This window comes from Pseudorca crassidens, chromosome X (assembly GCF_039906515.1).
Source record: "Pseudorca crassidens isolate mPseCra1 chromosome X, mPseCra1.hap1, whole genome shotgun sequence".
In the NCBI taxonomy this organism is placed as follows: Eukaryota; Metazoa; Chordata; class Mammalia; order Artiodactyla; family Delphinidae; genus Pseudorca; species Pseudorca crassidens.
Window position 1 is genome coordinate 73,442,073 of NC_090317.1, and position 24,807 is coordinate 73,466,879.

General features: G+C 38.1%; 1 protein-coding gene across 3 annotated transcripts in view; it reads right to left on the reverse strand.

Annotated features, from left to right (window-relative positions):
• EDA (ectodysplasin A) overlaps positions 1 to 24,807 on the reverse strand; it is a 374,640-nt gene that overhangs the window by 80,564 nt on the left and 269,269 nt on the right. For 2 of the 3 annotated variants that reach the window (XM_067722661.1, XM_067722660.1), the window contains exon 2: positions 23,486 to 23,591. In XM_067722661.1, the coding sequence (XP_067578762.1) occupies positions 23,486 to 23,591 (106 nt within the window). Of the gene's footprint in view, positions 1 to 4,576; positions 5,230 to 23,485; positions 23,592 to 24,807 lie in introns of those variants that run through there. The other variant, XM_067722663.1, reaches the window with a different exon arrangement.

Consider the following 24,807-nt stretch of genomic DNA (forward strand, 5'->3'; position numbering starts at 1 on the left):
GGGACTTCCTTGGAGGTCCAGTGGTTAAGACTCTGTGCTTCCACTGCAGGGGGCACAGGTTGGATCCCTGGTCAGAGAACTAAGACCCTACATGCCACGCAGCACGGCCAAAAAATAAAAAAGTAAATACTGTTTAGCACAGAAAGCTATATTCAATACCTTGTAATAAACTATAATGGAAAATAACTTGAAAAATATATATAACTGAATCACTTTGCTGTATACCTGAAAGTAAAACAATTTTGTAAATCAACTATAATTTAAAAAAAAAAACAGTGAGAGATCACCTCACACCCACTATAGATGGCTATAAACAAAAAGGCAGATAATAACAAGTGTTGATGAGGATATAGAGAAATTGGAACCCTAATATACTCTAGTGGGAGTATAAAATGGTGCAGCTGCTTTGGAAAACAGTCTGAAGGTTCTTAAAAGCTAAAACATTGAGTTACCACTTGACCCAGAAATTCTACTTCTGGGTATGTACTTAAGAAAGCTGAAAACACATTTTCATTAAAAACGTGTGCATGGATGCTCATAGCAGCATTATTCATAACAACCCAGAGTGTAATCAACTCAAGTGTCCATCAACTGATGAATGGATAAAATATGGTATATCCACGCAATGGAATATTATTCATCCATAAAAGGAATGAAGTACTGATATATGATTCAACATGGATGAACTTTGAAGTCACTATGCTAATTGAAACAAGCCAGATACAAAAGGACAAATATTCCATTTATATGAGGTACCTAGAGTTGTCAAATTCACAGAGACAGAAAAAATAGTGGTTACCAGGTACTGGTGGGAGTGGAGAAGGGGGAGTAGTAGTTTAATGAATACAGAGTTTCTCTTTGAGAGGATGAAAAAGTTTTGGAAATACAGAATGGTGATGGTTGCACAACATTGTTAATGTACTTTATGCCACTGAATTGTATCCTTAAAAATGGTTAGGGGCTTCCCTGGTGGCGCAGTGGTTGAGAGTCCGCCTGCCGATGCAGGGGACATGGGTTCGTGCCCCGGTCCGGGAGGATTCCACATGACGTGGAGCGGCTAGGCCCGTGAGCCATGGCCGCTTAGCCTGCGCGTCTGGAGCCTGTGCTCCGCAACGGGAGAGGCCACAACAGTGAGAGGCCTGCGTACCGCAAAAAAAAAAAAGTTAAGATGGTAAATTATATGTTATATATATTTTACCACAATAAAAAAGGAATGAAGTCTTTATACATGCTACAAAATGGATGAACTTTGCAAACATTATGCTAAGAGAAAGTCGAACACAAAGGACCACATACTTTATGAGTCCACTGATATGAAATGTCCATAACAGGTATATCTATTGAGATAGAAAGTGGATTAGTGGTTGCCTAGGGCTGAGAGAGGGCATGGAGGAGTTGGGGAATGACAGCTAAGGGTTTCTTTTGTGGTGTTAAAAATGTTCTAAAATTGATTTTGGCGGTTGTTGTGCAACTTTGTGAACATTTTAAAAACTACCTGGTTGTACACGTTAACTGGATGAATTATATAGTATGTGAATTATATCTCAATTTAAGCTGCTTTTTAAAAAATGAGGATTATAACAGTCAATGATTAGTGAACAATGTATTACTTAGGTGCGTTGGGATTTTGCTATGAACGTTATCATATGTAATATATGTATATTACTATGTTTAGCTATTTTAATAACATGTTCTATTTTAATTTTTTAAAAAGATAAAAGTGAGCTACTATCATTTTCTCAAATAAATTCCATCTGTGTCTAAAGGCTGGCAGTTTTGACTATACTGATAAAGGTCAAAGTACCTTGTCACTATATCTGCAAACTACAAAAGAAGCCAACAGGAAATGAATGTTCTTCTGAACATTGGAATTGCAAATAAAATCACATCTTAAGAACCTCATATTTACATGGTGTTTAATTTACAAAGCACTTTCTGATATATTTCTGATGTACTGATCCTGTTAATATCCTTGTGAGGTGATCAGGATGGGTGTTAGGCCATCATTTTCCCTTGCCCAAGAAATTAAACAGAGGTTTGATCCACCCAAGTCCCATAGCTTGTTAGTGGCTGAACTAGATCTGAATACTAAATCTATTTTCAACCAATGCTCTGCCTAATCTCCCATTCTATTCAATAAACTAGATCACACAGTGCTCCATAAACAGGAAGCATTTCTATATAGCAAAAGCAAATTAAAAATGTGAAAAATATATAAATAGGCCATTAACATAAAGAACTCTCACAAGTTGTCCATTTGTGTTTCTAACTCCAATTTATCTTTTTGTGATCTCTGAACAAGTGCACTATTTTATGTGCACTTACGGCTTTTAAACAAGGCATGAATAGCATAAGACAAACTCAGACAGGGTTTCGGGCACATGGGTTCTAGGTAATAATTTTGTTGTTAAGCATTTTCTGAACATGTGCATTGTATTACTTTGGAATTAGACCTAGACATGGTCTCTTACTTCACGGAACTGCCAATGTAATGGGAGGAGGCGGCAAGACAAAACCAAGTAAGTGACCAATAAAGAAACGAATAAATTTGAATTGAGGAGTAAAGAGAGTCAGGTTAGAAGAAAAATGATAATGCACTGGAGGGTAGATAGGATGGCTCTGAACAATGACAGAGAGAATTTCAGAAAAGTCTTGATTGGAATGCCTAGTTCAAGCCTGCCATTTCACTGTAAAAGGGAGAGGAAAGAGATCCTAATCAGCACAGCAGTAGGAGTGCAGTTTGCATTTATTTTTCTCATGCAGGTCTCAACAAATGCAAGGACTGGAATTATACAGAATATGATTTAAAAATTCATTGGTATGTTTCCTAAGAATATGATGTTGAATGAATTTATTTCATTGAATGGACAACAAGGAAAAATGTCAAATTATTTGATGTTTGTTCCAAGAAATGCATCCAAAATCTTTGAACTTGTCAATCAATAATGTGAAGAAAGAAGATAGCTTCTGTAATCTCCATGGCACTTAGCCTAACCTAGGGGAAAAAAAACCCCCTTATTCCTTTATCAATGATTTTTATATAGTGCCTTAGGCAATCTGGAAAGAATATTTTCAAGATCACACACATAATCCAACTAAGTCTGACCTTTGGATTCTTTTTTCCCCTTATAACTACCTCCATTAAACTGTTTCCTAAGAATAGAGAGAAATCTATGATTAAAGAAAAATGGATTCATCTTGTTTTCTCCAGATCATTACATGCCTATCAGAATCCTGCTTCATAGCCACTGGGAGAAATGATCAGGTACTTTGTTGGAGATCGATACACTGCAACAGTGATTCTTAGTTCTCGTTTTACAATATCCCACTGGGACTCTGACGTTTTTTCCAGGGGTATTAGGAAATTCTTGAAACATTAATTTCAGTTCACTTTAGCTTTTAGTATAAATATATGCCAAATGGCACTTCTCTGGGGGAGGAGAAGGAGTCTTGGCCAGGGGAAGAAATCCAAAATCCAGCTAACAATAGAGTATTGTAACTCCAGGGGTGGGAATTGCAGCTTTAGCTCTCTGCTTGGCACGGACATCAAGCCATGACCCTCCATTGCTTCTCTGGTGTCAGAGAAAGGGAAAAAGAAGAGGCATAACTTTGACGCTCACATTTTAAAACCTTAAAAACACATATATCTAGAAATTCTATGATACTTAATTGTTAATAGTGGCTACGTCTGGGAACTGAGGTGTGGTGTTACTTTCCCTGTGTTACATCATAAATTCCTCTAATGCTTTAACTTGATTTTAGAAGGAGCACGTATTACTCTTGTACTCATTAAAACTTTCAACTGAGGTTTCAGAAGCCAAAAATAAAATAAATCAGAATTATTAAGCCAAAAAAGACAAACTAAATAGCTTTAATTCTGAAAACAGCTGGTTATAATATAAAGACTAGTGCTACAGAATTCTTATACCACCAGTGTCCAATAGAAATGTAAGCCACAAATTTGAGCCACATATATAATTTAAAATTTCTATTAGCCATTTTACAAAAGTAAAAAAAAAAACAGGTGAAATTAATGTTACACTTTAACTCAATATATCCAAAATATTGCTTTTTTGAGTACTAAGTCTGAAATCTGCTAGGTATTTTACATTTACAGTATATCTTAATTCACATTGGCTATGTGTATCTTTATTTATTTAGTTTTTAAAAACAATGTAATAAGCACCTGGGAACTAATCACCCAAAACAAAAGCTAGGACTTTGTAAACAACATACATCTGATTACATGTTTCCTTCTTATTCTCATTTCCCTACCTCTTTCCTCCATCCTTTATCCCAAACCTTGTGTTCATCATTTCCTCAATCTCCTTCTCATATAATTGCATCACGTTGATATGAACTCCTAAAAGAGAATTAGCTGTTTATAACTTCATATAAAAATTATTAGGCTGTGTTTAATATTTTGGGAATTACTTTTTTTTCAGTATTCAATTAGGTTTGTCATTATTATAGGCCCAAGGTGACTTGTTTCTTAATTGCATTTAATACATACACGGGTTTTTCAATTTTTTCCGGTTTTATTGAGGTATAATTGACATATAACATTGTATTCAGTTAAGGTGTACAATACAATGATTTGATATATGTATAAAGTATGAAATAATTACCACAATGTTTAGTAAACATCCATCTCCACAATTACAATTTTTCTTCTTGTGATGAGAACTTTTAAGATCTACTCTTAGCAATTTTCAAATACACAACACAACACAACATTGTTAACTATAGTCACTATGCTGTGCATTAAATCCCCAGGATTTATTTATCTTGTAACTGGAAGTTTGTACCTCTTGACCACCTTCACCCATTTCCCCCACTACCTAGCCATGGCCTCTGGCCAATCTCTTCTCTGTTTCTTTGAATTTGGTTTTCTTAGATTCCAAATATGAGTGAGATTATACAGTACTTGTCTTTCTCTGTCTGACTCATTTCACTTAGCATAATGCCCTCAAGGTCCATCCATGCTGCTGCAAATGGCAAGATTTCTTTCTATTTTATGGCTGAATAATATTCCATTATATATACATATGTGTGTGTGTATGTGTTTGTATACACATACATATATACACCACATTTTCTTTCTTCATTCATCCGTTGCTGGACACTTACGTTGTTTCTATGTCTTGGCTATTGTAAACAGTGCTGCTGTAAATATGGGGGTGCAGATATCTCTTCGAGATAGGGATTTCGTTTCCTTTGGATATATACCTAGAACATATATAGGTTTTTTTGTGACAACTTCAACATAAGGAACTTACTTTTTATAAGCTTAAAATACATTGGTAAGATTCATCCATACCTCTAAGTGTTGCTAGAGTTCATTGGTTTGACTGCTGTCTAATATTTCATTGTATGAGTATATCACAGTTTATCCATACACTATCTTGTTGATGGGCATTTAGGTTGTTATATTTTTGTCTGCATATTCTTGTCTAAATCTACTATTGTATACACGTAACAGTTTCTTTTGGGTAGAGATCTAGGAATTCACAATTCTTACCCAAATGAAACAGCTATATAGCGGATGAGGGAGCAGGCAGACAGAGATCAGCCAGAGAGAGTTCCAGTATGGGTTAGAACCAGTAGGAAGAGCAACTGGTAGGGATGGTGTTGCTCGTGGAGGCCCCAGAAACGTTGTGAGTGGCAGTTGGTTCTAGTTTTCCAGTCTTACTTTGCTCTACTGGGCTGCACCATGTGCAGTTAAAGCTTTGAACAGTAGCAGTGAGTAAAGCCAGGCCCTACTGATAAAGGTTCCCATACAAATTTTGGCAATGCCAACACATCTAGAGAACTTGGGTCCTGTGTTCCCAAACTCTCCACCCTTGTCCGGTTCTTGGTGGTCAGTCTCTTTCCTCTGCATCCCTTAAATTGTCTTTCTGCACTGGGCTATGTGCAGGTATATACTGGAGGTACTGGCGAGGTAAGACAAAAACTTGACTTTTGGTGTATATGAAAGCATTCTCTGAGAGTGGGGGAAAGATGGAAAATTCTAAAATAGAGTTATTTTTCTGTCCTAGACTGCATTAAATTCATCCCTATGAGCACAGTAAAAAATAACCTCTAGGAGTTAGGGCTTAGCATAGCTGGTTCTAATGGAAAAACATGAATCTGGGATTGGTAGCTGGATCAGCTACAAGGGACTGATTCTGAAGGAAGAGGGGCTGAGGAATTTATATAAAGTTAGGAATGAGAAACAGCAGTAGGAAGTTTAAGGCCTAAGCCAGGGGCCTGGTAATGAAGAAAGGGGGAATTACAAGGTGCATATGGGGATACAGAACTCAGATTTGCTCAGGACTTTACATTTTGAAAAGCGCTTTTCAAATCACACTATATTTAATCCTCGCAGTAATCCAGTGAAGTAGGTATTACCATTATGCCACTTTACAGGAACTGAGGCTGAAAGATTAATATGCATGTTCACAAAGTTTCATAGCAAGTAAGTAGCAGACCTGCAACTTGAACCCAGGTCCCTAAACACAAAACCAAGGACTGTTTTATTGCTCCAGTGATTTACAGCTCAGGTATTAAAGTGTGTTGCTAATGCTTTGCTGCTAAGTACTGAAGTAATGATTTACTTAAATAAAAACTGGAATAGATTTAATGGTGTTTCTGTAATAGTGCCACTCTCATTTGCATTCTGATAGGTTTTCTTGAGCAGGAAAGAAAGGAACCTAGTTATAGCCAGCATGCTAGAAAAATGCGTAGAACTCCAGGGACCCCAGGAAGGGAGTCTCACATGTCTATTCAAGCTCTGAATTACGCTGATAAAAGGTCAAGATCCGCCACACTATATACCACAGTAGTCAGAGAAGTAATCTAATTTGGTGAATGAAAGGTGAAATAATAAATATATACAATGTAATTTTTATTTCTTCATTTTTGTTTAACTTTGAGAATGGAACATTGTGTACATTGCCCAGAATTGCCCTTTGAAGAAGCTGTTTGTGCAGGAATAGAACTGGAAAGGACCCACAAGTTGCTCTCTCATGAACAAATTTTTATAACAACTCCTTCCCTCAATCTCTCAATGACTTACCAAGTACTTGTTATTATATACAACTCCTGTGGCTTCACAGATATGTGTATTGTCCACTGCCTGTCTCTTAAGATCTTTCTAATGCAGTTTTCTCGATTCAAAGAGGGGAATGCTTTAGCATGGACCTGTAGTATGTTTTCTTTCAATCTGCAAACATTCATTAACTACTTGACTGTTTGCTTGTCCTAGCTAGTTGCCATGCTGAGGTAGAAGGAATCCCTAACCTCTTGTGACTTATCATCTAGCTGGGAAGTACATGAAAGAGATCTAGAAAATGTAAGTGTTTCAAGCATGTACATGGAAGAATGTAAACTAAGGAGATAAAGCTATCTGACTGGAGGTTCATTAAAGCCATGAAGCTTTAGAACTGGATCCTGAAAGGATGGATAAGGATTAGAAGGAAGTAAGAAGGTAGTCCAGGAAGGGGATTGATTTAGTAAAATCAAGAGGCCGTAACCAGCAAGATCTGGTGAAAAAGGTAAGACCACTTACATTGCTGCTATGGTTGCCACCATGCCAATGTTATACGATACACTAAGCATAAGTAGACCTTTCATTTTCTTGGAATTCCCTATTTCTTTGAAATCCTCAAACCAATAAACTCTTATAAACTATGTTGCTTTATGTGTTCAACTTTTATGAGAAGTAACAATTCATATCTGTACATCACTGTATAGTTTATATAATATCTGCATATACATCATTTTGTTTGACCCTTACAGCAATCCTGTGTAATGACATGGAGGCTGACTTGCTACAAGTTAGAGGACCAGCAAGTGCAGAGCTCAGGACGTCAGTCCAGATCAGATTCAGTCCAATCATTAACATTTACATGTTGTTTTGACCAATAATTGATATTCATAAATGATATTCTTTTTTTTTTTTTTTGCGGTACGCGGGCCTCTCACTGTTGTGGCCTCTCCCGTTGCGAAGCAGAGGCTCTGGACGCGCAGGCTCAGCAGCCATGGCTCATGGGCCCAGCCGCTCTGCGGCATGTGGGATCTTCCCGGACCGGGGCACAAACCCATGTCTCCTGCATTGGCAGGTGGACTCTCAACGACTGCGCCACCAGGGAAGCCCATAAATGATATTCTTAAGGTCCTAAGATTCTGATGTATATCTTGCATCAGGAATTATTAAATTATGCCTTGGGTCATTTTTTTATGTTTAGCATATTTGGTTGTTATTCAAGATTTTTTAAACTCGTATGAAATATTTTAGAACATATAATCTTTAAGATGGCTACTAGTAGAGTTGGTTGAATACTGTCCTTCAGATTTCTTTTCAATTACAATGCTATACAGTCCTCACTTGGCGGCTTCATGCACAGTGAACACCTCACTTACTTGGCACCACATAAGAGGTTCCACAGAAGTGAGTTTTCTGGGTAACTAAAGCTTACTCCACTGACAGCAAACTTTGAGATCTGGCAGAAAACTTTCTAATATATTTTGAGACTTCCCCGTCTTGTCATGTTAGAGTTGTCTATTACAGGATAAGCATCACTATGAAAATCCCCTATTGGACCATACAGTGAGGTGCTCAGTGTCTTACCAAGGCATACAGGGAAGTTTGAACCCCTACATTAATAGTCCCAAGTGACTTCACTTTTCTGGTTATTCCGTTTTTAGAATTCTTATTTTCTTCATGCTGCTAACTGTGCCTTCTTAGGGTATCAGTTTTCTCACATCTGGTAGACCCCTTTTCCCATTCTCATTGGTCATCAGACAACTAAACTCAGTACATCAGTAAGTAACCTTTATTTTATTTTTTGTGGTACGCGGGCCTCTCACTGTTGTGGCCTCTCCCGTTGTGGAGCACAGGCTCCGGACGCGCAGGCTCAGCGGCCATGGCTCACGGGCCCAGCCGCCCCGTGGCATGTGGGATCTTCCCGGACCGGGGCACGAACCCGTGTCCCCTGCATCGGCAGGCAGACTCTCAACCACTGCGTCACCAGGGAGGCCCAGTAACCTTTATTTTATATACAATGCTAAACCAAAAGGCTTAGTGAGGTTGTTGCCACCCTTCTCTCACAGGTGTAGAGTAAGAGGCCTCAGTGGATTGAGATTTTGTTCCCAGATCATTGGGTTTCATTATCTCTCCTTTTGGGGTTTTAGGTTGTGTTCTGGATTTTGGAGGTTGCTAAATAAAAGAGCGCTGACTTATCAGGGTATATTGAGAATAATTATATTTTGTTTACAAAACTCACATTGTGTATATTTCTCCAAGATGGACAAAAGCAGATGTAACTTAAACTATCAGTAGTAATAGCAGCTTGTGATATCCAATTTTTAATTCTTAATTCATTGGTGGGAGAAGAAAAAGAGCACTCTTAAGACAAACCTTATTTAAAACAAATACTCTACCTGAATCTTTAACACAGCTTTATATTTTTCTAAGTGCTTTAGCATGTATTATCTCTTTGATCATCACAATCCTGTGAAATAAACAGGATAGCTTCTTTTCTCAACTATAAAAGTGGCTAAGAGATTGTGATATTTGATAAAAAGCATTCTCATTTTTCTACCCCAAACTTGAGAAATAGATGGATTAGTACTATTCTCATTTTATAGTTGACACTAATAATTACTAACTATTGAGCATCTGTAAGTGCCAGCATTGAGTTAGGCATTTTACTTTATCTTTAGTCCTTTTAGCATTAAAGGAAGGAAGTATTATTACTATATTTAGGTCATGAGAAAACTTAGGTTATATGACTTGACCAAGGCCACAAAGCTAAAAGTAGTAGAGCTAGAATTTGAAATTAGGTCTCTGTGATTTTAAATTTTAAATCAGGTATATGTGGCTTTAAATTCTATGCTCTTTCCTTACCCCAAGCTATCTGAGAGAGAGAAACCAAGGGTCAGAAAGGTTGCATCTTGATATCAATAGAGTTTTTCTTTCTTGTATGTATGATTTCTTCCAGGCACCTGGAGCTTTACTGTACTACGTTTGGGTTTTGTTTCTGATAGATTCTGGATTTTGCATACTATGCTAGGGGGTAGGAAGAACAGATTATATTCAAACCGCTGAACTGAAACTTGAAAACAACCTCTGAGATAAAATATTTGTACCACAAATATACTCTCTTCTCCTTTAAATAGGTGACAATGTAAACATGTGCTTTTAAAGAGCTTTGGAGATGACTTGCAAAGATAATGTACTATTATGGATCAATGACTTTATGACTCCGGTAAGAAATTTGTTGCTTCTTTTGAACAAAATAGAGATTTAAATGTGTGACCTGAAATATAAAATTTCATCTTTGGAAGCTATGCAATTCATACTTTAAAATTTGATCATTTCAGTGTAGTCTTTTTTTAAAGAGTGATGAAACATATCTGAAATTCGAGGAATCAAATTGCTGTATTTACAATAACTGAACATCCTCTCAGCAGATACCATGAAGCTATCATGAGAAACACATTCTTTTTCCACTTCCTTTTTAAGAAATCATATTCCTAAACAGATTAGGATCAAAACATAGTGAATTACCAAGTCAATCTTCTTCCCGCTCTTCTGGCATAATGTAAGATAATGATGAGCTGAATTTCATTTATAAAGATGACACTACTAACTTTCTGGCAGCAGGCCAAGCCCATGAGTTGTTTTGCTATAGGGAGAATAGATCTGCACAAAGTCACCTTCTTCCTAGTATACCACTTGCCAAATAGCACAGATTGGTTAGACCCCTGAGTTGGGGTATATAGAACTGCAGTGAGGCTACACCCTAAACAACTGACCTAATGCATCACAGTACTAAGTTCATTAAAGGGGGTGTATACTGGAAGCAGTGGTAAAATGCAGCTAAGATTCATAAGCCCACAGCAAAGCATCCTTGGTATGTCACCATTTCAAAAATAGCTTTCACTAAAGTTCTCAACATGTTAATGGCATGGGATCTATGTCTTCTAAGTCAGTTTGAAGTCCTCAACAAGAAAGAGAGTAGGATCGGATCAGTCACTGTTTCTAAATTACACTGAGGGTCTAAATGGTGCTACTTTGCACCAGAGATTAGGAAGTAGAAGATCAGGAAAATTAAAACTGCTACCAAAGTTAAGAACAATCATACATGTCTTACCTTTAGTAAACAAGGAAGAATTATATTTGCCTTGCTAATATTTACTTCTCAAGTGTATGGAGGGTAGGGGAGAGATGCAGTAAGATGGGTAAGATGCCAAAATAATTTGGGATTAAAATACCATTGATCAAATGCTTGAGTGAGCATTGGAAAGCCCTGAGGTGGTTCTGGGCTCTAGTCACACTTTCTCTGCTCAAAGGTTCTGGCTTCCCTCAGTCCTTCCTCCAAGTCTCCTATGTTACATATCAGGTTTCCTAAGCCAAGAGGAGAGCCAAAAAATGCAGGGGATTGGTTAGCTTTGCACCTGCTGTTTCCTTTGTCAGAAATGCACCTTCTACTTTTCTTCATCAAAGTCTCATTCATCCTCCAAAATCCAATTCAAATGTCACTTCATTCATTCATATATGCATGCCTAGTATGTGCCAGCCATTGTGCACTTCTCCTTGGAGATGTATTTAATATATTTGGCCATTCTGTGGCCCCTTTCCCTGTGCTTCCACTGCAATCTTATCAAACCTCCATATAAGTACTTATCGCCTCTGGAAAGTATTTATAAGGTTCTCTCTTATGAAAACAATGTGCTTCCAGAACTAAGGAACCTTATCTTACCCATTTGTGTATCCCTGGGTGCAATATAATACAGTGCCTTGCACATAGTAGATGGTTAATAAATCTCTAGCTATTCTCTCCCTCCCTTTCATTTATATTTGCTATTTTCTACTTACTCTTGTGACTTGATTCTCAATCCTTCGGCCCCTATTACTTTACTCAGACTTCCCTAACCAGTGTTGCCAACAACAAACTTCTTACTGAATTCAATGGATGGACAAGACACACTTCTTCCATTAGGCTTGCTAAATTGGTAAAATGTAAGCCTAGAGCTGCTAGTAGCTATTTCTGCCACCTTATAGGGAGAACCTGCCTGAAGAATAAGGCCAATATAAAGGGAAGCAGAACTGAGAAAGTCCTGATGACATCATTTGAGCTCCAAGATGTAGCCATGTTTTAAGACAACTTTGTCAGAGACTTTATAGTTAGAAATGAGCCAATAAATCCTATGCCCTCTTTAAAACAAAACAAAACCAAAAAACAAACAAAAAAAACCCTTAATCCAGTTTAGGCCAGCTATCTGTCACCTGTAACTGAGAGAGTCTTAACATAGCTCATGATCTCCATATCTATATTTCCAGACCAGATATTTTTCCTGAGCTTCAGATACATATCTCCAACTGTTTATAGGTTTTCTCCTCTTGAATTGCCCATAGGGACCTGACACTTGACCTGTCTAAAAACACTCATTTTCCTACTCGGATCATTATCGCAGTAAATAGTACAGCACCTTGCCAGAAACCTGGGTGGCTTCCTTGGCTCCTCTTTTTCTCCCCTCAGTCAAATTTTTAATTTTTTAATTAAAAATTAAAATTTTTTCACTTAATTTTTTCTACCTACTAACTAAATCTGTCTACGTCAGTCTCCATTGCAGCTATGTTAATCTAGCCACCGCCATCTCTTATGTGTATCATTGCATCAGCCTTCTAACTGCCTTCTTTGTCTCCCTCATGCCCCTTCCAGTCCATTTTTCTCCCCATTTTATACAATTTTTCCTGTTACATTTAAAAAATAAATTACAGTAGCACAAGCTTACTGTAACAAGTCAAACAATTCAGAACTGTACAAAGAATCACTAAACAGTTCTCGCTTTCCTATCCAACCTCCTTCTACCTGAGGTAATCATTAATTCACTTGGTGCCTCTGCTTCCCACCACTGTTTCTACGTAATTATATATCTATAGCTATAACTATATAGTTATAAACGTTCTTAGGGTTTAAAAATCTTTGTCTCTTTTTTTACATCTTTATTGGAATATAATTGCTTTGCAACATTGTGTTAGTTTCTGCTGCACAACAAAGTGAATCAGCTATATGTATACATATATCCCCATATCCCCTCCCTTTTGAGCCTCCCTCCCACCCTCCCTATCCCACCCCTCTAGGTCGTCACAAAGCATTGAGCTGATCTCCTTGCTGATGGCCCACTAGCCATCCATTTTATATTTGGTAGCGTATATACATCAATGCTACTCTCTCACTTTGTCCCAGCTTCCCCTCCCTCCCTGTGTCCTCAAGTCTGTTCTCTACATCTGTGTCTTTATTCCTGCCCTGCTACTAGGTTCATCAGTACCGTTTTTTTTTAGATTCCATATATATGCATTAGCATATGGTATTTGTTTTTCTCTTTCTGACTTACTTCACTCTGTATGACACTCTCTAGGTCCATCCACTTCATTACAAATAACTCAACTTCGTTCCTTTTTATGGCTGAGTAATATTCCATTGTATATATGTGCCACATCTTCTTCATCCATTCATCTGTCGATGTACATTTAGGTTGCTTCCATGTACTGGCTATTGTAAATAGTGCTGCAATGAACACTGTGGTGCATGTATCTTTTTGACCTATGGTTTTCTCAGGATATATGCCCAGTAGTGGGATTGCTGGGTCATATGGTAAAAATCTTTCCCTTTTCAATGAAAATGTGATAGTATTATACATATTACTCTGAAACTTGCAGCAAAAGAATATGCCTATTCTTTCAGATGCATCTATAAAACTCTAACTCATTCCTTTTAATACCTGTATAATATTCAATATTATGGCTATGTCACAATTTAGTCAATCAACCATTTCCTTATTCATAGAGATTAGGGTTATCCCTCTTTTGCCACTAAAACAGTGCTATAATAAACATCCTTATATATATTTGACCTATGTAGTGTTGTTATACATGTAGGATAAATTCCCAAAACTGTATCAAAGGTATTCTAATGTTTAATTTTACTAGAAAGTTGGATTAATATCCAAAAATGGGTGAAACAACTTATATTCTCAAATGTGATACATCACATTAACAGAATGAAAGATAAAAATCATATGATCATCTCTAAAGATGCAGAAAGCATTTGACAAAAGTCAACATCTTTTCTGATAAAAAAACTCTTCACAAATTAGGTATAGAAGGAATGCATCTCAACTTAATAAGGGCCATATACAACAAGCCCACAGCTAAAATCATATTTAACAGTGAAAAGTTGAAAGCCTTTCCTCTAAGATCAGGAACAAGACAGGATGGCCATCCTCAACGCAGTACTTGAAGTCCTATAGTCAGAGCAATTAGGCAAGAAAAAGAAATAAAAGACATCCAAATTGTAAAGAAAAAAGAAAAATTGATTCTGTTTGCAGATGGTATGTTCCTATTTTTAGAAAACCCTAGACTCCACCAAAAACCTGTTAGAAATAATAAACGAGTTCAGTAAAGTTGCAGGATACAAAATAAAAATACGAAAATCAATTGTGTTTCTACACACTAACAAGGAATTATCCAAAAAAAGAAATCAAGACAAAGATCCCATTTACAATAGCATCAAAAAGAATGAAATACTTACGAATAAATTTAGCCAAGGAAGTGAAATAGCTGTACACTAAAAAGTACAAAACACTGATGAAAGAAATTGAAAAAGACACACACAAAATGGATTAGAAGAATTGGTATTGTTAAAATGTCCATATTACCCCAATCCATTTTTAGATTCAATACAATCCCTATCAAAACTCCAATGACATTTTCCACAGAAATAGAAAAAAAAATCATAAAATTTATATGGAACCACAAAAGACCCCAAATAGCCCAAGCAATCTTAAGCAAAAAGAACAAAGCTGGAGGCACTACATGTACTGATTTCAAAGTACATTACAAATTTATAGTACTCAAAACAGTATGGGCCTGGCAAAAAAGAAGGCATATAGACCAATGGAACAGAATAGAGAGCTCGGAAATAAATCCACGCATTTATGGGCTATTGATTTTCGACAAGGGTGCCAAGAGCACAGAAGGGAGAAAGAATAGTCTCTTCAATAAGTGGTGCTGGGAAAACTGGACATCACATGCAGAAGAATGAAATTGAACCCTTATCTCATAGCATATACAACAAAACCCCTCAAACTGGATTAAAGACTTAAATACAGATGTGGAATTGTAAAACTACTAGAAGAAAATACAGGGGAAAAACTTCTTGACATTGGTCTGGGCAATGAGTTTTTGGATATGACCTCAAAACCACAGGCAGAGCTTCCCTAGTGGCGCAGAGGTTAAGAATCCGCCTGCCAATGCAGGGGACAAAGGTGTGAGCCCTAGTCCGGGAAGATCCCACATGCTGCGGAGCAACTAAGCCCGTGAGCCACAACTACTGAGCCTGTATTCTAGAGCCCACGAGGCACAACTACTGAGCCCGTGTGCTACAACTACTGAGGCCCACGCACCTAGGGCCTGTGCTCTGCAACAAGAGAAGCTACCGCAATGAGAAGGCCAGGCACAGGAATGAAGACCCAATGAAGCCAAAAATAAATAAATAAAAAAAATAAATTTATTAAAAAAAACCCCACAGGCAACAAAAATAAGACAAGTGGGATAGCATCAAACTAAAATCTTCCGCACGAAAAAGGAAACAATCAACAGAGTGAAGACACCACCTATAGAATGGGAGAAAATATTTGCAAACCACATATTTGATAAGGGGTTAGTATCCAAAATATGTAAGGAATTCAAACAACCCAACAGCAAATACATACATACATACACACATACATACATACATATATACATACATACCTGATTAAAATATGGGCACAGGATCTGAATAGATGGTTTTCTAATGAAGACATACAAATAGCTAACTGATATATGAGAAGATGCTCAACATTACTAATTATCAAGGAAATGTAAGTCAAAAATCACAATGAGATGTCACTTCATATCTGTTAGGATGGCTATTATCAAAAGGACAAGAGACAACAAGTGTTGATGAGGGTGGGGAGAAAAGGGACCCCTTGTACATTGTTGACAGGAATGTAAATCAGTATAGCCATTATGCAAAACAGAGTGCATGTTCCTCAAAAATTAAAAATAGAAATGCCATATGATCCAGCAATCCTACTTCTGAGTGTATATACAAAGGAAATGAAATTAGTATCTTGAAGAGATATCTGTACTCTCATATTCATTGCAGCATTACTCTCAATAGCCAAGATACGGAAACAATGTAAGTATCCATCAACAGATGAATGAAGAAAGAAAATGTGATAAACACACACACACACACACAGAAGAGGTGGTTGCCAGGAGCTTGGGGGTAGAGGAAATGGTGGGGGGGGTTGTTGATCAAATGGTACAAAGATTCAGTTACGCAGGTGAGTAAGTTCTGAAGAGCGAATGCATAGCATGGTGACTGTAGTTAATAATACTCTATTCTATACCTGAAATTTGCTACGAGACTAGGTGTTCTCACCACAAAAAAAGGGGAATTATGTCAGGTGATGGAAATGTTAATTAGCTTGATTGTGGTAACTATTTCACAATGTATATGTGTATCAAAATATCACATCGTTGAGGGCAGACAGCAGAAACAAGAAGAACTAACTAAATAACCAACAGGGAGGGAAGCCAGCCCCACCCATCAACAGTCAAGCGGATTAAAGTTTTACTGAGCTCTGCCCACCACAGCAACAGTCAGCTCTACCCAGCACCAGTCCCTCACATCAGGAAACTTACACAAGCCTCTTAGATAGCCTCATCCACCAGAGGGCAGACAGCAGAAGCAAGAAGAACTACAATCCGGCAGCCTGTGGAACAAAAACCACATTCACAGAAAGATAGACAAGATGAAAAGGCAGAGGGCTCCAGAGTGTTGTGCTGTAGGTACTTAAGCTGTTGGCTTCCATAACCAGTAGGCAACCTTGGGGAATGTACAGCTGAAATCAACAATCCTCTTCAAGTCTACACACATGGTAAACCCACAAAACCTTTAATTTTGTCTTGTGAACAAGCCCTTGACACTCCATCTGTTCTCAAAATGATTTTCATCTCTCTCATTTGATAATAGCACAGTGATGGCTCACTAAAAAGCAGTAAATACAAGAGCAGTACTAGAATGAGGGCACTTCTTAACTCTAGTTAATATTTGTATAGGCAGAAGTCTGTTTCTCTGAGATCATAGTCTTTCATTTTCATCTGTATCAACTTAATGCTGGCTAAGTCTTATTCCATTATTATTTTTAAGAAACGAAGGACAAAGGATATATTTCAATCTTATTTGTTTTTTCCCTTTACTCTTTTATTATACCAAAAATGAATACTAAGTTTTTCTTGATCTGTCCAAAGGTAAAGAAAACTACAAAGAAGAGATACTGAAAAAAGAGACACATATACACAGCCAGCCAGCCAGAGTAAGAGAGTGACATGGAAGTGTACAGATGTGATCATTTCTTGTGATGAGGTAGGCCATAACTTGAGGCTTGGAGTCTTCTTTCTATGGGCTTCGATAGTATCTGTGAGTACAAAAAAGGACAGTCTGTCTGAAAGAGAGTACCTCTGTAGACATTAGAGTGGTTATTCATAAATTAATGAATATGAGTGCCTAAAATGCCTCGGAGACCATGCTACTATGTTCATTTTCCAGACAGAATTTACTAATAGCTGCTAACTTCTGAAGCTTTTGCGTACATTAACACCTTTGATTATTACAATGACTGCATTAGGTAAGCAAGCCTAATTATTCCCATTTATAGCTAAGGAAACTGAGGCTCAGAGGGATGTCACTCCTCTAAGGTCACATGCCTGATAAGGTGGCAGTAACATCAGGATCAGGATCCAGAAATTGTGACTCAATCTAATACCTTTTCTATTACACAATGCTGCACTTTTATTTTTATTCTCTTACTAGGACAGAAATATGGGGGGATGGTAGGTATGGAGAGATATTAATATTGTGCTTGATTTCTGAAAATGCTCCTACAGAAGAGAACAGATGGTTTTACAATAATATTTATAAAATATGGACACTATCTCTGTGGAAATTCTGGATTCACTTATCTGCTTCTAAGACCTCCTGACCCTCTGAATATATTCTACATTTCATTCTAACTAGAAAATTACGTTCTGCAGATTTCTGGAGTACCCAGCAAGAGATGTTTAAGCAAGCCACCTAGAACTATTATTATTTCAGAAACATATCACAAAGATGGATCTCAGCAGGAAATCCTGGCACAGATTTTTGTAACTGTCGTGACTCACAACACCTTCAATGAAGGGATCGTGCTTTCCTTGCAGAACAACAATAAGCGAAAGGCCTCATATAATTAGCAAAAATGAACTTAAAGCTGATATCAATTACTTTTGGCCAACTCAAAACAGGAGCAGTAAATTTAAGATAGAGATGTAGTAAAGAAAAAGATCTCACGCATTTTCTTTAAGTTATAAAGTGCCACGATTTATACTGGAGGAAAACTAACCCTGTGTTTGGGACTCCCGCTTCCTAGTCAATGCCTTCATTTATAGAGTGATCCAAAGGAATAAAATGAGATGAATCCAATCATTTCTTGAATGGTGGGTCAGAAAGATTGGGTATGACCTGGATATAGCCACTGACATTTTTTTAAGGCAAGATCGACTGTGTGTTATGGTTGCCAAAGGGGAAATGTGGGGGGAGGGATAAATTAGGAATTTGGGAGTAACATATACACACTACTATGTATAACATAGATAAAAGACAAGGACTTACTGTATAGCACAGGGAACCATACTGAATTTTTTTTTTTTTTCGGTACACGGGCCTCTCACTGTTGTGGCCTCTCCCGTTGCAGAGCACAGGCTCCGGACGCGCAGGCTCAGCGGCCATGGCTCACGGGCCCAGCCGCTCCGCGGCATGTGGGATCTTCCCGGACCAGGGCACGAACCCATGTCCCCTGCATCGGCAGGCGGACTCTCAACCACTGCGCCACCAGGGAAGCCCTATACTGAATATTTTGTAATAACCTATATGGGAAAAGAATCTGCAAAAGTGTATATACATATGTGTGTGTATAAATATTATTTATATATGTGTATAAATATCACATATATATATATAAAACTAGATCACTTTGCTGTACACCTGAAACTAACACAACATTGTAAATCAACTATACCTCAATAAAATATAAATTAAAAAAAGGTAGACTATGTCTATGTTATGCCCCTAAGCAACTAGTTTAGCAGTCTGGTGAAAACAGGAAAACAGTCTGATTTATTCTTGGTGAACCTATGCAGGCTCTTAAGGATCCCGACGTCCCTTGCTTTTCCTAAGTGTGAATGAACCATTTGTTAAGACTTTTTTTCTCCCACAGGGATTAGTGAAGATCATCAAGCTTAATGCCTATAGTTCCTAGACAGAAAAAAATCTAGACTCCTTCCACCCCCTGCCCATTTTCTTGTTTGGTTATTCATTTAACAAATGTTTGAGTGTCTTCTATGTACTGTGTAAGGTAAAACTCTAGGACTCAGCTTCACCCTACCTTTGCTTAATTTTTACCTGTTGCCAATAAATGCATCTGCTCCCTCCTTAAAATGTAAGCTTCTCTGAGGGTCTTATTCATCTTTATACTTCTGGTAGTGCCTAGAAGTCTTGTTAAATGACAATAAAATAAAGTTTTGAGAAGTGAAATTAAAGGATAGTAACATCAAAAATTATACAAGGAATTAGAACTGATTTTCCTGCTCTCTTTTTAAACTTATCTCTATTTTTGACCTTTGAAAAATGTTTTCTTCCTGAAATCCCTGTCAGGCTCTTAAATGTTCAAGGTAAATGACTTTTTTTTTTTTTGATATTTGTGATGCAAACCTGAGCTGCATAGGTAAATTTTTTTTAAAATAAATTTATTTATTTATTTATTTTTGGCTGTGTTGGGTCTTCATTGCTGCACACGGGCTTTCTCTAGTGGTGAGCGGGGGCTACTCTTCGTTGCAGTGTGCGGGCTTCTCATCGCTGTGGCTTCTCTTTTTGCGGAGCATGGGCTCTAGGTGTGCGGGCTTCAGTAGTTGTGGCTCGTGGGCTCTAGAGCACAGGCTCAGTAGTTGTGGCACACGGGCTTAGTTGCTCCGCGGCATGTGGGATCTTCCCAGACCCGGGCTCGAACCCGTGTACCCTGCATTGGCAGGCGGATTCTTAACCACTGCGCCACCAGGGAAGTCCCTGGATAGCTAACTTTTTATTATAATATATCAAGTAACTTGTGGATTTAGAAACAACACCTAATAGGCTTTTTTTTTGTCCTTAACTCACCCCCCTCTGATTTACCTATCCCATCCAACCTCTTACTCTGTTCATATGGTTTACAGACTGACTCACTTCTTCAATGAGAAGTTCTTTATTCTTTTAAGAGTCAGCTCATTGTCTTGAGACACGTTGTCTTGATATACGGTGTAGATTTATATACCCAGCTGCCTCTTTAACATATATACTTAGTGCCTAGTAGACACCTCAAACTTAGCATGCCTAACTGAATTCTTGATTCCTTCTTTACATCCCTTTACATTCCTCTTCTCCTGCTTCTCCGTCTCAGAAATGGCAAATCCACTAGTCTAGTTCCTTAGGTTCAAAACTGTGGGGTCGTCCTTGGTTTTCTCTTTCATACCCCTTATCTAGTGAACCTCCAAATCTTGTCAGCTATTCCTTCAAAGATCTGTCCACAATCTGACCACTCCTCCCCACCCACCCCCATTGCCTCCATCCTGGTCTAAACTACAATCATCTCTCGCCTGGGTTATTGTTACACTCCACTACACATCTTTCTGCTTCTGTTCTTTCTCCCTACAGTAGCCAGAGGGATTCTCTTACAACATAAGTCAGGCCCTGTCATGCCTCTGCTCAAAATTCTCCAATGGTTCCCCATCTCATGCAGGGTGAAGGTCAGAGTCCTTAGCTTGGCCTACAACAAGGCTCTAAGTTTGATTTTCCCCCCTCTGATCTCATCTGCTTCCTTCTCCTTCTTGCTCACTCTGCTCCCAGCCACACTGATCTTTCTGGAACATATCAAGCATTCTTCTACTTCAGAGCATTTGTATTTACTGCTTCTTCTCTCCTTCTTTCCCTGCACCTGGTCCAGATATTCACATGGCTCACACCTTCATTTCATTCAGGTCTTTTCTCAGATGTTCCCTTATTAGAGGGACCTTCCCTGATCACCTTACAGCACACTTCATCACGTTCTCTCCCTCTTGCCCTGGTATATTTTTCTCCACAACACTTACCACCACCAATTTTGTTTATTATCTGTCTCTTTACACTGGAAGTTAAGCTTTTTGAGGGCAACAAGAAATATTTATTGAGGGTCTACTATGCGCCGGGTCCTTTCCTGGGCAATGAGGATGTAAAAGTAAATAAACACGATTATCCTTATGGCATTTTCATTCTAGTATTATAGAAACTGCTGTATTTTCTCAGTAAATATTTGAAGAATGTTTTGAATAAATATACCATACACTCAGCAGAGTAAGAGGAATGGTTCAAAAGTAAAGGAGATTTGGATTGGCTTGTCACCCTCTAAATCACTGGAGCACCCACCACATCTAAAGAAGTGGTGCTATAGCCTCCCAGGTGAAAGGTTGGAAATCTAATCAAATCCCAGAACCCCCAAGCATTCTATTCTCCTAACTCTAAGGGGCTCTTGGATTCCTCCCTGCTATACTGTTTAAAGAAAATATCTGGGATTGTATGAGAAGTTAGGCACTGGCACACAGTGACTAGTGTCTAGTGACTGACAAGAGTATCAGACCAGGAGGAAATTAGATAAGAAGTACTAAAAATTAATGATATGCTTTGGCCTTCAACAGAGGGAAAAACTATTTTGTATCAAAACAGAATAAACACTGTAAGGAAAATCAATAGCAGAGATGCTAGTAGCCAGATCCAGATAAAGTGGTTTGGGAGAGTGAAGGAAGCTGCCTTCTTTACGAGAAAACTTGGAAGGCCAGATGAAGACGTAAACTTTAGAAGCTATTGGACCTCCCCTGTGGAGAGGAAGGGAAGACCATGCCCACTACAGAAGGTGATATTGCTCTTACCACCTCTCTTTTCTCTTCCTTAGCAATCAGGGAATATGAAAGATTTTGTGGTACTGGGGAAGAGTCAAAGGTGGAAAGACCCACATGCATCAAAGAGTAAGATGATAAGGAGAGGAAAGGGACCTTGATTCTCAGTTCTCAGTTTCTACATAGCTTTCTGAAGACTTCCAGGAAACTGGCAGCAAGCAGTATATGAATAATGGGTGCCTATAACTTCATGGACCACATTTCCTAGGCTTGAACTTGGTCATGAATTGTATGCAAAGTATCTGCTCTAGAGAATGGCCCCGCTGGTCCATTTCTCAATTGAAGGGCTCAAAGCTGCCACCTCCATTGACTAAAAACAGCCTACTTATTTCTGACTCTCTTTTATTACAGGTCCTTCTTCTGAGCTCTTTTTCAGACTTCATCCAGTTTTACCTCTTTTTGTTCCAAATGACAAAGTCCTGGCCCCATTGCTTCAATTGCTCATGCGGTCTGGAACTGCTTCCATCGCTGGCCCTTACTTACACTGACAAATGTCAGCTTTAAAAAAATCTGATTTTCACCTTCATAAAGTCATATTGCTTTGTAACCCTCCAGAACATATATCTTTGGCAGATTTAGCCAGCCACGTGCTGTCTTTGAATCCAGATGGCTTTACAACAGCCCATAGCTATGCATTCTACAAACTCCTACTCTAAAGAGGTAGCATTCTGTCAACTGACAGAATGATGTTAAAATAGAGCGATTCAAAGACCCTGCCCAGGAGCTAGCTCAACATTTTGTTATGCCCCACAAAATGCATTGTTAGTTAACTCAAATCTGTTTCACCTTCAATAGGGATGGTTTTCATGGCACATCATAACCCAGCTGAAGGGGCAATCAACATTACCAACTTACATTACAAACACCAACAATTTGCTAGATACTAGGCTAGATTCTGGAGCTTTACAAAGAGAAATGAATCCCTGCCCTCAAGGAACTTACAGATGAGTTCTAGAGGCATGGTAGCTGACACCAACAGTGACATAATTATCACTGGATTTAACATACCATGTAAGTGCCACCATGGCAGAGTACTCTGTCATTCCAAGAATAGGACTGAATTCTCTTGGTGGCCTTAGTTGATATAGGATGTCCCCAGGAGAGATGAAGTCCTTATGGAGGGTGATCTTGAGAGGTACAAATGCTACCATGGCTATCAGACATACTGTGAAAGGACTAAAGGTACTGGGGTTGGAGGAGACAGGATCCTTGTACAGTCAATTCTATGTCAAAAGAGTAGGTTAGGTAGGTTAAGCTAGAAAAACCTTCTGTGACCTTGCGTCTGTGGAAAATATAGGAGATGGTGAAGTACACTTGAAAAGGTAGTTCTCAGAATGGTACTCTCATCAACTGATATGTGATAAAGGATCACCCAAATAGACTTACCATCTGCTCCTTCACTGCTTTTACTTCTTTTATTGCGGCGAACACGCCTACTCTCCTCTTCAGAGTATGACTTTTCTTCAGGGATGAAGAAATTCAGAAGGGCCACCTGAAAAATAACAAGTAGATAAGTCAAAGGTTGACCCCAGTCAACTATAGCCAACATAAAAAACTGGCTTTCTGTAGACAGTCTGCCTTCACCTTAAATTCAGAGTGTTTAAGATGAATGGATAAAGATGTAGTGTGTATATATATATATACATATACTATATATATGGAATGGAATATACAATGGAATATTAATCATAAAAAATGAAACGTTGCCATTTGCAGAAACATGGATGGACATAGAGATTATCATACTAAGTGAAGTAAGCTAGACAAAGATAAATATCATATAATATTGCTTATATGTGGAATATAAAAAAAAAGATACAAATGAACTTATTTACAAACCAGAAATAGACCCACAGACATAGAAAACAAATTTATGGTTACCAAAGGGGAAAGAGGGGGAGGGATAAATTAGGAGTTTGGGATTAACATATACTCACTACTGTGTATAGAATAGGTAAACAACACGGACCTACTGTATAGCACAGAGAACTACAAATATCTTTTAATAACCTATAAGGGAAAAGAGTTTGAAAACGAATATGTATATATATATTTTTCCATCTGAATCACTGTGCTGTACACCTGAAACTAACACAACGTTGTAAATCAACTATACTTCCAATAAAAAAAATTCAGAGTGTCTAAATCCTGAGCCCATCCTCCCCTCCACTGCACAAATTCTTTTATTTTTGATAACATTATTATCCCAAAAATGTAGGCACGAAATTTTGGTTAATCTCTTCTGCCCCCCTCTCATCTGCCCCAAATACCTAATGAGTAATCATTCAGTCCTACTTGTCAGCATAGTTCTGGGGTTCAGAGAGCCCAGTCATAGATTTTTAAGTTCCCTTATATACTACTGATGTCTGCCCAGAATTAGACTTGGGCTTGCTACTCCCTCTTGAACTTCATTATTATACATCCATGATTTTTCCACATTTCTATTTATGCTGAACTTTTGGCTTGTTCCCAGAATGCTGTGTATCCAATTATGATTGGATGGTACCATTTATGCCAACGCTCTTCTGGGAGTTAATAATAATAAAGCACACAATTATTCTCTCCCTTTCCTAGATCCCAACAGAACGCTTACAGCATTTTGGTACTTAGTCCTCTACTGTCAAATGATGGTCTCTCATAATAATACAACATATTTCATATGTGAATGGGCCTGGTATCACTAGTGGTAATCACAGCTTAAATATATA